At 52.6% G+C, this 17,948-nt stretch overlaps 1 protein-coding gene across 2 annotated transcripts in view; it reads right to left on the bottom strand.

Annotated features, from left to right (window-relative positions):
- ADAMTS2 (ADAM metallopeptidase with thrombospondin type 1 motif 2) overlaps window positions 1–17,948 on the bottom strand; it is a 224,414-nt gene that overhangs the window by 82,137 nt on the left and 124,329 nt on the right. For both annotated transcript variants that reach the window (XM_035029399.1, XM_035029398.1), the window contains exon 4: window positions 8,362–8,564. In XM_035029399.1, coding sequence (XP_034885290.1) covers window positions 8,362–8,564 — 203 coding nt within the window. The remainder of the gene's footprint in view (window positions 1–8,361; window positions 8,565–17,948) is intronic.

Here is a 17,948-nt window from a genome sequence, read left to right as displayed (position 1 = left end):
CCCCAGCATTCTTGGAAGTTGGTGAGAAATGGAGCCTCTATGCCTCTGATTATTTGCAAACCCTGGCAGGGCTTTGGTAAACCCAGGCCAATTTCTGGATTAAATTAGAAAAGAAAAGAGGAAAAATATCAGAATCCTGGCACAGCGAGAAATCATTCATTCAACAAAACTTGTTTAAGAACATACTGTACAGAGGCTTGTCCCCATGCTGGGGTGGGGGGAGGTCAAAGGGTATGGCCTCTACCCTGAAAGCACAGAGGCCTCTGTGGAGCACAAGTCTCTGTAGGCCTAAGGAGTGTGTCTGCCGTCCGCAGAAGAGATAATCTGGGGGCTCAGGAATTCTTCCGGAACACAGGCAGTTAACAGAGCTGGGAGAGACAGCTCTGTCTGCCTAGAAATCTGCTCTTCCTACTCTGCTGTTTTAAAATGATTATTAGGATCAGCTCATTTAATTGCTTTAGAAAGAATCCCCAAAGTGACCTCACAGGTCCACTGAGCCAGCAAGGCTAGGGTGGGGATGGGGGTGGACGGAGGTCTGAGCAGGGAGAGGATGGAGCTCAGCTCAAGGGCGAGGTCCCCGATGGTGACCTGCAGGAAAGGGCTGCTCCAGCTGCAGAGAATTGACGGTCTGCAAAGGGTGAGGGGAACCTCATCTCCTGGGGACCGTGCAAGCCTTTATGGTTCTCAGAGTTTGTGGACGGTATAAAGAGGAAGAAACCAGGTGCAGGACAAGGCGGGAACTTTGCCGGGTAGACAAAAGCTAGGATTAGGATGTAGCTGCTTCTGACTCCAAAGCTGGTCCTCATTCTTTACCAAGTACGTAGGGACCGCCAGTTCACTGATGCAGTGGGATGTGAATGCAAACTCTAGAGCACTGGGGCCACAAGGTGAGCTCAAAGCCTGTGGGAGATTTCTCTGGAGCCAGGGAACAAATATTTCCTGAGCACCAGGGAGTGACTATGTTCAGTGCACTATGCAATAGCACAAAAGCGGCCACAGACAATCCATAAATGAGTGGATGTGGCTGTATCCCAAAACTTCATTTATTTTTCTTTAAAGATTTTATTTATTTATTTGAGAGAGAGAGTGAGAGAGAGAGAGAGCACAAGAGGGGGGAGCGGGAGAGGGAGAAGCAGACTCCATGCTGAGCAGAGAGCCCGATGCGGGACTCGATCCAGGGACTCCAGGATCATGACCTGAGCCAAAGGCAGTCGCTTAACCAACTGAGCCACCCAGGCGCCCCCAAAACTTCATTTAAAAAAAAGGATGATGGGCCGGATTTGGCCCTTGGGCTGTAGTTTTGGCAACCTTACTTTAGAATCTCTGTTTATCTTGAAGAGTTCTGTGCATCTTGCTTTAGCTCGGTAATATGCCCAAGGCTGGTTTCATATAAAATTGATGTTTTAAAATGTTTGCCATCCAAAAAGAGTGGCACTTCTGCGGCAGACCGTGGTGGCCTCGGTGGTCTCTGTGGCCTCTGGAGGACATTCCCAGGGACAAAGAGAGGACCGTGGGCCACCTTCCGGGGCAGGCCATCACCGACCGCGGTAGTCTGCCTCACACCTGCAAGGAGGGCAACGGAACCGGCAGCTCCCTAGGCAGTTCTAGGTCTTTGTGGACACTGAGATCCCAAGCAACACACCAAGGCCTCTGGTTTCTCAGAGAAGAGCAGGATTAGTTAGTGCTTCAGCTAAAGGCTATAAGCCCCAGAAGCAGCACATGGTTTTGGGCCCAGGTTGTAGATTTCTTGAAGTCTTGGCACAAATTATACTTTTCTCAAAATGCACGTGTGAGCATGTTCCTTTAATCAGGTCTCCAGTCCTCCCCTGAGGTATTTGTCACCTGAGCCAGGAGAATAGCCACATCTGTGCCTGCAAGGTAACTGGAGGGGCCATGAACACGGAGGCCACATCCTAGCATGGTTCCTGGGGCTTCCAGGCACACATGGCCACCACACCAAGTTTGGAAGCAGAGACTAGCTCAGGGGCTGGCAGAGCAGGCCTGGGAAAATGTGGTGATGCCCCAATATACCCAGCAGGTGTGTTCAGGCATGTTGTCCGCAGCCCAGCCTAGGAGCACCAGACACAGCAGGGAGCATGTTTCTAAGGAGAAAGGGTCAAACGGAACAGCAGGTCCCAGTGCACTGAGAGAGTCTGCGGATGAGGGGAGTCCTGGGCAGAGGGAGGCTCCTCCTTCCCAGGGCTGGGTCCAGTGGAGGCCACAGCATGAGCCAGGGTTGAAGGCAGGGAGGAGCAGAAGCAGGAATGGGATGACAGCAGAGGGAGGCCAGCTGTGGAGAGCCACATCGAAGCAGGGAGCCCAGGCCAAGCCGTGGTACAGGAATGGGGGCCTGAAGGAGCCAGTGTGGCTAGACAGGCCACATAGCCGGCCACATCTCCTAGTTCTGCCCTCACAGCCCTCCTAGCGGTGGGAGGGGAGACCCTTCCACCCTTGAGCAGTGGATAGAGGTTCTCGGACGGGCTTCCCAAGCCTCTCTGACTAGGCTAAGGATCCCTGGGCCGAGGGGACGGGGCCTCATCCTGGGGTTTGCCAGCAACCTTTGAGGCTCTGGCGTCTGAGAGCTAAAAACCAGTGTGAGGGCCCCAGAGGATGAGGCCACTGCCCACAGCCTGGCCCCAGTGCTTAGAAGGCCCCAGTACCCTCTTCCGCACAGACTTCTTCATCTCAGCAGAAAGCCAAGAGTGGGTATAGCTTTGGGCTGAGCCTCTGGACAAGCAGAGGATGAAGAAGGGCCTTGGAGAATGGGGCCCTGAAGCAGGATGCACAGGCCACATCAGGTTTCTGGAGATGGTCGGGCTGGGCTGCGGGGGTCTCAGTGCAGGGCTCATGTTCCCGAGTTCGTGGGCCAGTGACCAGGGCCCATATCTTCAATTTACGCTGGGCCGCAGGGATTTGATAATAGGAGACATTCTGAGTATGGGGCTACTGTGGATGAACTCAGCAAAAAAGGCCAGGTGGCCAGTGCAAGGCCACGGGATTGGGAAATGATGCTGCTGACAAGCCATGGGAGTCTGCCAGGGTGACTGGGGCGAAATTCCAGAAGATTAACTTCTGGGGGAGGACATGAAGTACCAGACACAGCACCCAAGGGAAAAGCTGAGGAGAGAAAGATCTCAGGACACCACTACACACAAAAATGTAAACCACTGCAAACTGCCCCCAAACAAAACAAAGGGCAAAGAACCAAACTATGGAGAATATTTCCCACCCACATGACAAACAAAAAAGTTAGCCTATTCTAATATAAAGATCCTTCAAATTGACAAGAAAGAAACTAATATCCCAATAAAATAAAGGACATGGATAGGCCCATCCTAAACATAGAAGATGATCGCTGTTTTTAAGTATATATATATATATTTTTTACAGCTGCAACCTCATTACCATCAAATAAATACAACTTAATGACAAAAAGCATATCCCAGCTATAGCTTTCAAATTACCATAGCTGAAAAGGATTCAGTGGTATGAGGAGGAGGGGAGACAGGCATTTGCTTAATGGAGTGTGAAGAGGTGAAACCCTAACAGAGAACATTCTGGCATAGAAAGCTTTAGAATGCACATACCTGTTGACCAGGCGCTGCACTTTCAGGGACGCAGTTTAAGGAAATAGTAAAGGACAAGTGATAGATTTAGCTGTAACGATGTTCATTACAGCTTAGTGGCTGATCTGACCTCTAGTAGAGAAACTACTTTTGTTATATGAATATGTCATATCAATAATCAATTACATAAAAAGTGATGTCTATGTGTGCTATGTGATTTGATATGATGCCACCATTAAAATTAGATAGTAGGAGAAAATATTCACACACCTACAGGAATATATTCTAATTTTCCATCATAAATAATATGTTGTCTGTGTTAGATACAGTATCTTTTAATAAACAAAGAATGTTATTTTTCTAGATTTAGGGAGGAAAAGAAGGAAATGGGACCTGGCAGGAGGTGCTGGAATGGGTTGAGTGGTGGGGGTAGTCTGAATGCCGTGAGACCTTTTCTGCACCCAAGTGGCCCTTGTGAGGCTCAGCAAACATTTCCAACTCTTCTCACCTTCCAGAGAGTCCGAGATGGAAAGAAGGACAGATCAATTAACTCCCATTTCCCTATGAAAAAAAAGGGAATAAAATGTCTTGCCCGTAAATACAGGAAGGAAATGGCACCTCTAGCAATTTCCCACTGCCCTTAAGATCACATCCAAGTCCCTCTCCACATCCAGTGACTGGCCCTGCTCACTGGCAACTTCCCTTCCTACCTGGGCCCTTTGTTCCCCACATGAGCCCCTTCTCACACTTTCAAATGTGCTGACCTCATTCTTGCCGCCTCAGGGCCTTTGCACCACCTGTTTCCTCTGAACACTCTATCCTAACCCTTCCCACAGTCATCCACTATCAGTCAAGTCTTACTCCAATGTTACTTTCTGTGCATGTCCTCGCTGACCACCTGTATAAAGTGGCCCACCTTTCCCAGCCCTTCTCCACCTCCCTATGTTATCTCTTTCATTGTATTTATCTGCGATTATCTCTTTCGCTTTTCACTTGAATATTGTCTGTGTCCCTCACCAGAATACAAGCTATGGCTATGTCCTGTCTTGCTCACAGCTATGCCCCTTGCCTGACATATAGAAGATGCCCAACATTTGTTGACTCAGTGGTCAGGTGCCAGGTGTATTAGTCAGCACAAGATGAGCCATGCTGCGTAACAAAGTCTCCACCCCATCAGGAGCTTAACACAGTAAAGCTGGTATGTGTTTCCTTATACACATCACAGGCCTGCCCCATTTTGTACCTGCGCCTACTGGGACGTATGGCTCCCAAGATCACTATGTTAGGGAAAGAAAAGAGGGAAGGGACACATTGGCTCTTAACCGCCTTGGCCAAGAGGTGACACACATCAATTCCTTACACAAAGGCCATTAGACAAAACTAGCCACACAGCCCCAGATCAGGTGCAAGGGAGGGGAGCATGTGGATATCTGAGGAGCCTGAAATGTCTATGTCACACCAGGACCCGCACATCCCAGCCCAGACTCTGTCACAAGGAGACCGCAAAGGGAGCCCTACAGGCAGAATCGCCCTGAGCAGTGAGGGAAACCAGCCTAGCTGCGCGTTGCCCAAGAGAGTTGCGAGAACCCCCACCAGACCCTCCTCCCAGGGCCTTTGTGGTCTTCCTCAGGGGACAGGCTGTGTCCATCCAGGGCTGGTCCCCAAGCCTCAGAAGCAGAAAGTGTTTCCACCCTGGCCCTGGATGACCTCACAGCTGACCAGATGCCTCACTGGGAGCACAGTCCGGGCCAGCTGCCGCCACATCTGTCCTCCACGTTGCTGGCTTGGCCCTGGGCTGGGAAGTCCCGTAACCAGCTGTGTACTCCCAGAGGGAGGGAGGCCTGCCCTGGCCAGGCCTCCAGGGCCACTCAGGGCTCCAGCTGCAGCTCCAAGCAAGCCAGCACCCTAGGGCCTCAAGGCCACAGGACGGGAGCCACTGGCCACGATGGTGATCTAAGTCCAAATGTAACTTAATTTCAAAGAAATTCAATCACCCATTGAATGGCTGCCATCAAAAATAACAAACGTTGGTGAGGATGTGGAGAAACGGAAACCGCAGGCCCTGTTGGGAGGGGATGTAAAGTGGTGCGGCCGCTGTGGAAAACAGTATGGGGGTTCCCCAAAAAATAAAAAATAGAGCTACCCTAGAATCCTGAAGCTCCACTCCTGGCTGTATACCCAAAGAACTGAGGGCAGGAACATGAAGAGACATTTGCACACCCGTGTGCACGGCTGCATTATTCACAATAACCAAGAAGTGGGAACCGCTCCAGTGCCCCCCGACAGGGGAACGAAGAAACACAACGTGGCAGAGACACACAACGGGCTACTCCTCAGCTCTGAAGACAAGGACATTCCGGCACATGCCACGACAGGGATGGACCTGGAGGACATTACGCTAAGTGAAATGAGCCGGTCACAGAGACAAACAGTCCTCTTACATGAGGTACCTAGAGTAGTCGCCATCACAGAGACGGCAGAATGGTGGTTGTGGGGGGGCCTGAGGAGGGGACGGTGGGGGTTAGTGTTTAATGGGGACAGTTTCTGCTCTGCAAGATGAAAAACTTTGGGGATGGACGGTGGTGATGGTTTGCACGGCAGTGGGAACGTAGTTCATGCCGCAGAACGGTACGCTTGAAAATGGCGAAGGTGATCAATTTTACGTGTATTTTACCACAGTCAAAAAACCGTTTAATTAAAATTTTAAAATTCTATTGAGAATAAAAGGAGATGAAAATTGGGTTCTCCCATCACGTCAGCCACGTTTTAAGTGCTCGAGGGCTGGCTAGTGGCTGTTGCATCCTGCAGCAGAGAATTGTGAGCATCTCCAGCACGCAGAGGTTCTGTTGACAGCGTTGCCCTGGGAAGTCATCCTGTCTCACGTACTCATGGTTCCTCAATCTCCCTCCTCCCCAGGACCACCAAAGAGGGTGTGACTGCCATCAGCCCCCGGGACTCTCTCCGAGGTGTGCACGGCCCTGAATGAGGACAGACAGCCAGCCTTACGGGGTATTAATTGTCAGGGCAACACATGCCCAAGCAGAGCGCCTCATCTCCCCCACCACACTGGGAGGCGGAGTGCAGGTTACAGGGGCAGTTAGAGGGGCAGACATACCCCCTTCTCCCTGAGCCCCTGGCTGGCAGCCATGCCCTGGGACAAGCATGCATCCGATAAACGCTTGCTGGATGCCACAGGGAAAAAAGACTTGACCCAATTACTACTTTTCCTCAGCTCCTCCAATTTATCTCCTAAAAGCCTTTTTTTTTTTTGCTATGATAAAATGTGTTTCAATTTAAGACTGTTTGCATTTCTCAGGCTTTTCAAGAAGCTAACCAAACCATCCTATTATCCAAAGTTGGGGTACAGTCGGAGCCTAAGGGCGTACATGAATAAACTGAAGTTAACTGGCAAAACCAAGAGAAAGTTCGAGACTTCCTCCTCCTGGCTCATGCAGCACGAGGGATGTGTGACACAGAGACCCTCCCCACCAGGTAGTCAAGTCACGTGTGACATAGTAATTATAAACACATATTGGTCTCTGCCTCCCCCCCTGCCAGTTCCTGACACAGACCTCCCAAACCCTGTAATGTCCGAGGGACGGGGGTGACAAGAGCAGCCCTTCACCTGTACCTGAGTTTTATGCTGATGAGGTGACTCTTGCTGGGCTCAGGACGGGGGGCCGGCTGCCAGAGGAACCCACCAGGTGATCGGAAGGTTGGAACTTCCAGCACTGCCCCCTGCCCCCACCCCGAGGGCGTCTAGGGAGAAAGAGGAGCTGGGGATTGAGTTCAATCACCCACGGCCAATAAAACCTCCACAAAACCCCTAAACAGTGGAGTTCTGTGAGCTTCCAGCTGGGTGAGCACACCGAGGTGCTGGGAGGCTGGTGCGCCCAGAGAGGGCAGGGAAGCTCTCAACCCCCTCCCACCTGCCTTGCCCCAGGCATCCCTGCCTTTCGACTGTTCTGGACTTGCATCCTTTAGAATATACCACTGGTAGTAAGGAGGGTTTCCCTGAGTTCTGTGAACTGTGCCGGCAAACGTGTGAACCTGAGGAGGGGGTCATGGGAACCCTTGATTTATGGCTGGTTGGGTCTTCCACTCAGATCATACAGGTGACAAGCCGGGATTTGTAAGGGGCGTCCAAAGTGGGGCCAGTCTTGCCCCATGGGGTCCATGCTAACCTCGAATAGTTAGTTGTTGGAAGTGCTTGGTGCGGAAAACCCACACATCTGGTGTCAGGAGAGGTGGTGTGACTATAGAAAATAGTTCTCCTTCGGCAGGACCCTCGGCTGGACTGGAAGGCAGTGTAACGTTTGGGGAAGAGCGCACGTTTTCAAGGCAGGCAAGATTTTAAATTACCAGGCTCGTGGAGTTAGTGTGAAGACTGCCTGCAATGATGTGTAGTAAATGTCCAGCACGGGCCGGGCACATAGTCACTCATGACAGTAGGAGGACATTTTATTATTTTTACATTAAAGGTACTTTTCAAAAATGAGATGAGATTAGGTGTGACAACACTCTCCAAAACAGAATACACTCTGCAAACCTACCGGACGTTGGCCCCACTCTGCGGACGAGAGGGCAGAGTTCTGGAAGGTCGATGACTCACCTAAGGCCGGCAGAGAGGAAGGTGGGCAGGCGGGCAGGGGTCTCTCGGCCCAGCCATCGGCTCATTCACATCCTCTTGCCCCTGACCTACCTCTCCACCGGGGCCCCGGGGGGCCTTGCCCATGGACCTGGTTACCTCTCCGTCAGCCCCACCGCTCCAGCCCAGCCACCGGCTCCCACTTACAATGTTCATGAGCGTGAGTAGGTACTTCTGCACGTGCTCCTTCCCGTGGAACTGGACCACAGAGTCGTCCACGCCCAGCAGGACCTCGATGTTGTAGTCGCCGTCGGTAGCATGCCTTCGCGCCCTGCGCCTCGAGCCATTGACACGCTCCTCCAGGACACCCAGGGCACGACTGAGGTTACCCAGGCTGCCCGGCAGGGCCCCTGGAAGGACAGAGGACACAGTCTGAAGTGGCAGCCCAGGCTCACCAGGGACGCCCGAAACGGGCAAAACCCCACGTGGGCGCAACTCGGCAGCAGCCTGGCCCTCATCTTGGTGAAAACTCACACAGTACCCACACAGTCCCCATTTTACAGAACGAACTGAGATTCTGTGAGGGCAGAGTGCATGCCAAGTGGGCTCAGACGCAGAAACATGGAAACCAAGTCCACAGCCATCACCGAGCCCGGGCCTGGCACCCAGCGATGAATGGAGAGGCTGAGAGCGTGCTGCCGGCAGCAGGCATGGCCAGCACCAGCTCTTTTCACCCGTTTACACGCCCGAATACCCGAGAAGAGCTGCCCAGGTGCCACAGGGCCAGTCTCCCCATTAGGGCCACCACATTATAACCAGGGAGACCGAGGCCCAGCCCTGGTAGTGTGTGTCCCACGGTGTCTCCCTAGGCAGCTCCCCTTCTAGAACTTTCCTCCACTGAAGCAAGGCCCCTCATCTGTGGGCCAGGCCTACCTGCCCCCTTCCAGGGTTGAGACCTCCCATGGGTGCCCCTCTCCAGGTGAACCATGTCTACCCCTGGCCACAGGCCGGGGAGGTGGGTGGTTGCCTGACTGAACTGTGCAGGAGACCAGGGCCCTCTGGTGACAGCTCCCTCACAGTCTGCCTGGGGTGTGGGAGGGGGCCCCAGGGGCCTCAACGGAGGGCCCCAGAAAGTCATCTTGCTGTCTGCACAGCTGTGGTGTCTGCCTCGGCTCTCTTCTCCTTTCCCCCCACCTACCGGGCCTGGAGCCCACCCCGGACCAGAGCTCAGGCTCACAGCCCTTCCCTGGCTCCACCTCTCAGGGTGGCAGCTGAACGGCCCGGGCTGGCCTTTGTCACTGTTAGCGGCCCCAGACCACACTGCCTGCTAAGTCCCAGGGCCAAAGCCTTCTGGAAGCCCCTCTACGTCCTGTACTGGTCTCCATGTCTGTGCTGGGGTCCTGACCCCGGGCTCCTGCTTCTTGGCATTCCCAGACACCTGCCCTGGGAAGGGCCTAAGGTCTCAGGTCTTCGTGTCTCCACCCACCCAGGGTGTGGTGTCTGGTCCCTGTGGCCCCTGCAGCTGGAGGTGGCGTCGATGCCCCCTGCAGAACCACCGCTCTACAAAGCGTCTTCCAGAATAATTCTCACTTGTCCCCGAAGCCTCTCATCTGCTGCCTCCTGCAGACGGGAGCAGGACCTCCGTGTCCCAGTGGCACACGGTAGATGCTGGAGGCAGAACAGGGCCTCTCAAGGCAGCGTGGCCGCTCAGAGTCAGGCGAGGCAGCCTGCGCTCCAGTCCCGCCCCCCCACTCAGCCCTGCGCACCAGTCTCCGCAGCCAGGCCTGACAAACGGGCCTCTGTGGTGGGCACAACTGTCCCTACTCTACAGACAGAAAGACTAAGGGACCTGACTCTCAGCCAGGAGCTCTTTGAGGCACAGAGCTGCCACCTGGCCACGGGACAGGCACCGAGGAGGGTAGGTGGGGGGTGAAGGAGATGGAACAGAAGCGGGGGGCGGGGGCTCTGAAAGAACGAACGACTAAGTCGGGACAGGGCTCAGCGGCTGCTTGTATTCTGGTACTACCTGGGGGTCCTCGTGCCCCTTGCCCCGGCCCTGCCACCCCCGGGGCACGCTGACACGCACACGCATGGGGCCCCTCCAGGGGCGGGGGGAGGCCGGGAGGGCAGGCGTGCAGACAGCCCCGTGCAGAGCTGCTCATTCTGCTGGGCTGCCTGACGATGATTCAGGGCCAGCCGTGCCACTCCCAGAGGAGACACCAGCTACTTAAACCTGACAGGGGGTTTGAGGAACTGCTACTCTATTTTTACACATTTATTTCTTTGCATTTCCAACCAGCAGGGACAGCTCACCTTCAGAACCACCTTGGGAAGCAGAAAAATGGTAATTTCCACTAAAAAAAACAAAAAAAAAATCCTTCCCTGGGGAAGAGGCTAGACGTTTCCTTCTGCCCCTGTCAAAGCCAGGGGTCACTGATGGGTGGTCCCCGGGGCAAAACCAGACCACAGAGACACGTGTTAGGGCCACGCAGTGTTTTAAAAATATCGTATTTGGTTGACAGTACTTCAAAATTGGGAGGGTTCATGTTAAAAAAAATCTAGAATAGCCATCTTCTCTTGAGGAATCAGGACATGGGGTCACGGGGTTGAGGGGAGGTGACGGGCAGGTAACACCAGGCTGTGGATTGACAGGACACACAGGGCCCGCACCCCCAGGCCACCTGGCCTGCTGCCCTCGCTGCCCTCCTGGCCCCTGAAGGCGTCAGAGTGCGCCCCTGACCCTAACCCTGGGAGCTGCCGTGCAGTGTCCCCCTCCCAATGCTCCCTGTGGGGCGGGGCGGTGAAGGGCCTGCCACCACGCCAGGTTGGCTGGGACACATCCTGTAGCTGCTTCTTGCCAAGCAAGCACAGTGTTTGGCTCAATTCATGTTACAGGTCCACTAAAAACAGTAACGTGTTCTAAAGATGCGACAGAAATGACAATTTCACCCCAAGCGTAATTATTACTGTTCTAGTTGTTACTTTAATCATGATGATTTGGGGGCGTGACTTGGACATGATATTCTGGAACACCTTCCCCCAAGACCCAAGCCCTGTAGGGATGCCCCAAGGTCAAAGTGCAGATGAGGAGAGGGGCAGGTGACAGCCCTGCCCTTCAGTCCAGCCCCTGGAAGCCTCAGCCCTGCTCAGGCCTGGCAGGACATGGGGGGTCTGCCAAGTCCCCAGGCCCAGGGCCACACAAGCAGCCAGGCTAACATTCCTTCCACCGTGTCAGTCTTGGCTATTTCTTCCATTTCCCGACAATGGGCTCAGTTCTGAAGCCCAGGCCAGGCAGAGACCCCGACCACACCCCGGTCCTCGCAGGCTTGTCCCTCACACCAAGTCCTGCTGCAGGGAGCTCCAGCTCCTGTCTGGTCCTGGGCCAGCTGCCTAGGAGTTCCCTGACACCAAGGCTGGCCTTCTGGGCCTGTCCGTGTGCACTGGCTTGCTCACCCGGCCTAAGGGTCTCTGCTCCTCTCAGTCCCTCAGGGTCAGGGGGATGGGTTCTTTGCCACTCTTCCCTGCTCCCCCTAGAGCTCCTGCATGCCTGCAGCCCATGTGCTAAGCCACAGTGACACAGAGCTCACCCCGCCCTTTGCTCCATCCCTCGCTACTGATTCAGGCCAGGATAATGAGCTGTCCGCCCTGCCCACGTCCTGCTGAGGCAGGAGGCCACCACCACCCTAGCTCCTCTTGCCCTCTGCACACAGCCTCCCCCACGAGAAGCTGCTGGTCCCCACGGGCGGCTGATCCATGACAGACAGAAGACTGGATCCCTGCAGGCTGGGGCCCCCCAGACTGAAGGCGTCTGTGGCGGGACCCCATCATTCCAATGGGTGACAATAGGGATTTTAGTTCCTAGCATCCCCTGTGCTGGGGGGACCCTTCGCATGGCAGCTGGGGCTTTGTGTTGCTCATGTCTCAGGCAGAGGATGACAAGGCAAGAAGCTTCCAAGAGCCGTCTCCAGAGGGGATCAAGCAAGATGCCTCAGAGAATCAAGGAAAGGACAGGATAAGAGGAAACAGAATTGGATCCAGGGAATCCCAAAGCACCTGTCCTCCAGGGGAATCAGTGGGTCACAGCGGCCAAGCTCATCCAAAGGCCTCGGAGCACAGGGTGCTCCCTGTAGCAAGCCCCGCATCAGGGGGTAGCCTCGGGGACAAACCTCTGCCACCCCAGCAACCACCTGATCCCAACCGTGAGGAGAAGGCTCCTCACTGCCCTCATTTCTGTCCCCATTTTAGCATCAAGGAGCCCCAGGAGCAGAAAGATTAAGTGACTTAGACAAGCCACACAGCCAAGGAGGAGCTGGGGCCCAGCCTGGGCCATGGGATCCCACGTTAACAAGCCCCAGAGCCGTCCCCGCCCTTCACCAGCCCTGAGGGATGGGTTGGGGAAACAGAAACTGGTAGAAACATAAACGTTTAGCCTGGAGAGGAGAGCCCACCGGGTCCCGACTCTGCAAAGGCCTCAGGAGCCTTGTGCGGGAGGCATGGATTTTGTAGGTTCAAGGGCACCTGTGTGTTTGCAAATCCCACAGCCAGGACTGTGCCACACTGACCTCTTGACCTGGGCCACCCTTCCTGCTGCTCCCCAAAGTTAGCACTCCCCACCAGGCCCAGGGGGAGCCCCTCTGAAGGCCTGGAGGGAAGGAGGCCTGCAGCCCCCCTGCACCAGCCTCAGGGACACGCGTGGTCCCATCTGCCTGCCCCACAGAGCGGGCTGCACGTCTCTGGGGGGATGGGGCGCACAGAGCCTTGAGAAGACACTTCGCAGTGACAACGGAAGACTGCTGCCCCCTACCCACGGAATCATCATCCCCTCACTTCTCACTGGACCTGCCCCCTCTCCTCCTTCAGGTGTCAACTGAAATGTCACCTCCTCAGGGGAACGAGGCATATTTCATCCTCATTAAACTAGGCTCTCCCCTCCCCCAATGTCTCCCTGACAAGCACCTTGTTTTCTTCCTTCATAAAACACCCCACCACTTGCAGTTCTAATCTCATTGGTGAATCTGCTTGGGCCTTGGAGAGAGCCCCGCCCCCGGAAGACAAGGGCTATGAGGTCTTGTGTGTGCCTCAGTTTCCCAAGTGCCCGACAAGGCACGGCAGGGCTGGGAGGGCAAGGAGCCAGGGCGGAGAGGCAGCGGGAGGGAGCCCAGCGCCCCGCAGCGGGGCCTGCAGGAGAGGTAGGTGCAGGAGAGCCAGGGAGGCCAGACTGGGCAGGGGCGGCAGGAGCAAAAGTGAGGGGACGGGCAGAGGGGCTGGTGCAAAATCCAGCCATAACTTACTTACACACGACAAAGTTAAGATAAAATGACCCAGGGGGAGTTAACATGAAGGGGGCAACGAGAGGGGTACCATGTAATTGCCAACAATAACAATAACAAAAAAGCAGGCCTAATGGTATTTATGAGATAACATATAATCCGAGGCATCAATGGGATAAACCGACCAACAACACATTGAGAAGCTATCAAAGACAGGGAACTTTATGAACCTAACAAAGCTTCAACCTGTTTCCTAAGGAAAAAGAGACAAACCGCAGTTCTGTGTGCATTTTTATATATTTATTCCAGAAAATAATAGATGAATTAGATTAAACGTGAGGTAGGGCTGTCGGGGATCTGCATGACTGAGACGGCCTAGTGCTTAAGCCCAGCAACCCGAAAACGTGCCCTCTCCAAGCACACACGGGACAAGTCCCAAGTGTGACTATGTATTAGGACAAGCAAGAAAACTAAAAAATGAAGTCCACGGTCACCACCACGAGATAAAATCAGAGAAAACACGAAGAGGAAATGCCCTCAAACCCCAAACACCAGAAATTAAAGATACAGTCTTAATAAGCCTAGACTACATGAAGGATAGAAATTCTAATCGCCGGCTCAGTTTAGGAAACCGAAATAAACCTTAGAAAAAAAATTGAGAAAGTAGCCAAAGAAAAGCCTAGAAGGTTTTATAGGAGAGTTTTTACCAAACCTACAGGGAAGAGATGCTTCTCATCTGATGTACAATAGGTATGCGAAGGCTCGATAGCTTTCTTTCTAGCTAGGAAACAGAATGGGGAAAAGGGTTCATCAATCATAGCAATAAACCCCAGGAAATATCTAGGAATAAGCAAAAAGAATGAATGTATAAAGACCACATGAAGAGTATTATGACATAGTCTACAACTCTCCAAAAGTACAAAGGGAGACCTCAATAAACGGAGACACAACAATGGGATCCTGGAAGGCAAGTAGAGTCTCCTCCAAATCCGTGTACAAATTTAACACGGTCTCCATCAAAGAATTACAAAAACCCAACAAAATAACAAGGTGATTCTCCTCCAAATCAGTCTACAGATTCAACACGATCTCCATCAAGGAATTATGAAAACCCAACAACATAACTCTAAGATGTAACTGGAAGACTATATATGAGAGAATAGCCAGAAAAATCTTAAAGATCTGGAAAAATAATAGTAACAGGAGGTACTTACCTTTCAAATTAATGAACATATTACAAAGTATGTTTACATTGTTTGTATGTTTAATATTACAAAACATTAGTTAGTACATAGAGACACTGGTGTCAGGAGAGATAGATCAATGGTACTGAATACATGGGGCGCCTGGGTGGCTCAGTCCGTTGAGCGTCTGCCTTCAGCTAAGGTCATGATCCTAGGGTCCTGTGTCGGGCTCCCTGCTCAGCGGGGAGCCTGCTTCTCCCTCTCCCTGTGCCCTCCTCCCCACTCGTGCTCATTCTCTCTCTCTCTCAAATAAATAAATAAAAATCTTTTTTAAAAATGGTACTGAATACAAAATCCCAACACAGATCCAAGCATAGGAGGGGCTTCTGGGTAAGATGAGAGATTGAAAACATGCATCTAATTTAGCTTCTTACTGGAACCCCATTACAACTTTGCTAAAGTGATTTTTTTTTTTAAATCACAAGGCTACAAGGACAAGGAGAGCAGCTGAGGAAAATCTAAAAGAACTGTTGGAGGCTGGAAAGAAGATGGTCTCATAGTAATGGACTTCGTATATCTGAGAAAGTTGAATCCCAAGCTGGCAATGAGGAGAACCAAGAGACTCTCCCAGTCTGTGTCATAAAATCCACCACAGGCACCAAGCGCTTCTGGAAGTGGGAGTGAAGGGCGGATTGAAATAAGTAGGACTAGTTGGTGGCTGATGCCAAATCCCCTGCCCACACACTGTGCCCCAGAAACAGCCCTGATAACTAACACTGGCATTGGTCTGGAAGCTTGTTCTCTCTCGGAAAGGTGGAAAAGAAGGTCTCTGGGCTGTAGGCACCAGGTGTGGTTGAGAGCAGAGGCACCAAACTAAAACCAGGATGACTAAATCAATGCTGAGGCACTAGCCCCCTCCCATAATTCACCCCCAGAATGCTGGAGGTCAGTCCTTTCCCCCCGAAACAGGACATTGGGAGTGGTCTTCTCTAGGGAATCTGGTCAACCAAAGACCAAAAGGTAGTATCACGGTCCATGGTTGGCCGTGCCTACATGCATCAGGCTCCCACCCACTTCTGTTGCCCAACCTCACACACGAACAGACAGCCAGGGATCACCAGCTCTCCCGGGGAAGCCCCAGACGTGGCAGATGGAGGCCAAGATGAAGCAAACAACTCAACAGGAGGAAAGTGGAGGAAAAAGAGATCACACAGGAAGGTGGGGGGAAATCTACCATCAGTAACCTCTGAGAAGAGAGCTAGGAGAAGATATTACATCCATTAAACAAGGTTAGGATGGAAACAATAGAAAGGGTACTTTGAGATTAAAACCATCTCAGCAGAAATGATAAACTTGGTGGAAGGACTGGGAAGATAAAGTTGAGAAATCCCCCGGCCAGTAAAACAATGAGACAAAGAGACTTGAATAATCAGGAAAAAAAGTCAAGAAAAGTAGAGGACCAGACTGGAGGTGCATCATCCATACAACAGAAGCTTCATAAAGACAGAAAAGGGAAAACAGAGAAGAAGTCATGAAATAAATCAAGAAAACTTCTCACAACAGGGAGGTGTAAGGGCCCAGCTAGTACCCAGCACCGTAGATGAAAGTAGACCCGCACTGTGGCACAGCGTCATGGTATTCCAGAACACAGAGAAGATTCTGCAGACTGTCACAGAGAATTGGAGGTAACCTGGGGAGGCAGTTACAGAGGGATGAAAAGAGCACAGGAATCCGAATGGCTTCAGACTTCCCCAAATTCAAAGAGGAAAACAACGGAGCAAAGCCTTTGGAAGTCTGAAGCAAGACTCAACTAGAATCCTATACCCAAATTCTCCATCAAGAAAGTGGAATAAAGACATTTCCAGACGTGTAAGCTCTCTAAAGTTTTATCTGTCCGACACCACTTCTCAAGAAGGTACTGAAAGATGCACTCCTTCAAGGAAGTGGAAGATGGGAAACAGGGAGACCCAACACAAGAGATGGGGAGGGACTCCCTTGGAGGATGATGGAGCACTCCCGGGATGGCAGCTCTGCATGGAGGGAGCTGAGCCATCCTGCAGCGAGGTGACCCCAGAGACAGACGGTCATCACGAAGAACCCCCACTTCCATCGGGCCATCTTCTTAAACCAAGGACAGAACACCCAGGACGGCTTGGCCCAGATTCTCGCCAGGACTTGGCTTGTCTTGACCATGTGCCCCCGAGGGTCTCTCCCCTGATGCTCTGCTGAGGGCATGCATATCCCCCATAGAAGTTCTCAGCGTTTCCCTGAGAGCAGGAGGCAGCCCCTTCCCTCTGGCCATACTTCTGGCACATGTCCGGTGCCTGGTCCACACCTCAGTCTTGCTAAGCGCCCAAGTGTGAAGAGCCCCGTGTTTCCCAAGACTCACTCGTGACCTTGCTTGCAACTTCCCCAGAAGGGGCCTTGTCAACTCCCACAGAAGGAGAAGTCAGACCACGACCCGGAGACTGTTCTCCTCACCTCCTCCTGGACCCTTTGTCCAGCGGGGACAGTGCTGCCCTCTCCTTGCACAGCTGGTGTGGTGCTTGCCCTCCGCTGTAATATTAATCACTCTTGATATTCACTTATATGCAAACTGTAAGTAGCCCATTAAAAAATAAAACAGTAAACAAAATTAGTAAATGAGAGGGTAGCAGCTTGAATGCCGGGGTTGGTAACTGGTGGGGGTGGAGCAGGCATGGACATTCTGGTACCATTCAGTCAATTATGCGTAAGAGCCCCTGGTGGCCAGTAATTTCGCTCTTGTCTACGACATAAAGACACAGGAGAGCTACAGGATATCCCAGGCCCCTCCTTGGAGTGCCCATTTTTCACTGCCCTGGACAAGGCGTGCAGATGGGCAGGCCCTCACAGGTCCTTAAGGAAGCAATGGCACCATTGCTTGGGCAGGTTTTGGAGAATCAGAGGCAAGGGGGCTGTCATCGGAGGGCTTGAGGAGGGGCAGAATGTGGCAGGTGCACCCCACCCAGTGCTACGTGGAGGTCAGAGGTTTGACATCCACATACACGACAGAGGGGTCTTGGAGACAGAGTGCCAAGTGCAGAAAGTAAGAAACAGTGGGATGCACAATGCAGCGCCGTTTGGGCCAGTTAGACACATCCACGCCCAAGCAGGAGCAACCCTGATTCTGCAAAAATAGACAACGACCGAAGGATACCGTTTGATCACCTCAGCATGGTCGCTCCCCGCAGCGGGAAAGGAGATGGGAGCGAGCCCGTTGTGCAGAGAGGTGGTTTCTTTTTTTTTAATGATGTCGGGACAACTGGTCATAGATGGAGGAAAAGATCAAATCCTGGCCTCAGATGATAAGCAAAAACAA

The sequence above is a fragment of the Mirounga leonina genome, unplaced genomic scaffold, assembly GCF_011800145.1.
Source record: "Mirounga leonina isolate KUSES-001 unplaced genomic scaffold, KU_Mleo_1.0 Mir_239, whole genome shotgun sequence".
Lineage (NCBI taxonomy): Eukaryota > Metazoa > Chordata > Mammalia > Carnivora > Phocidae > Mirounga > Mirounga leonina.
This window is presented reverse-complemented; position numbering and strand designations above follow the sequence as displayed.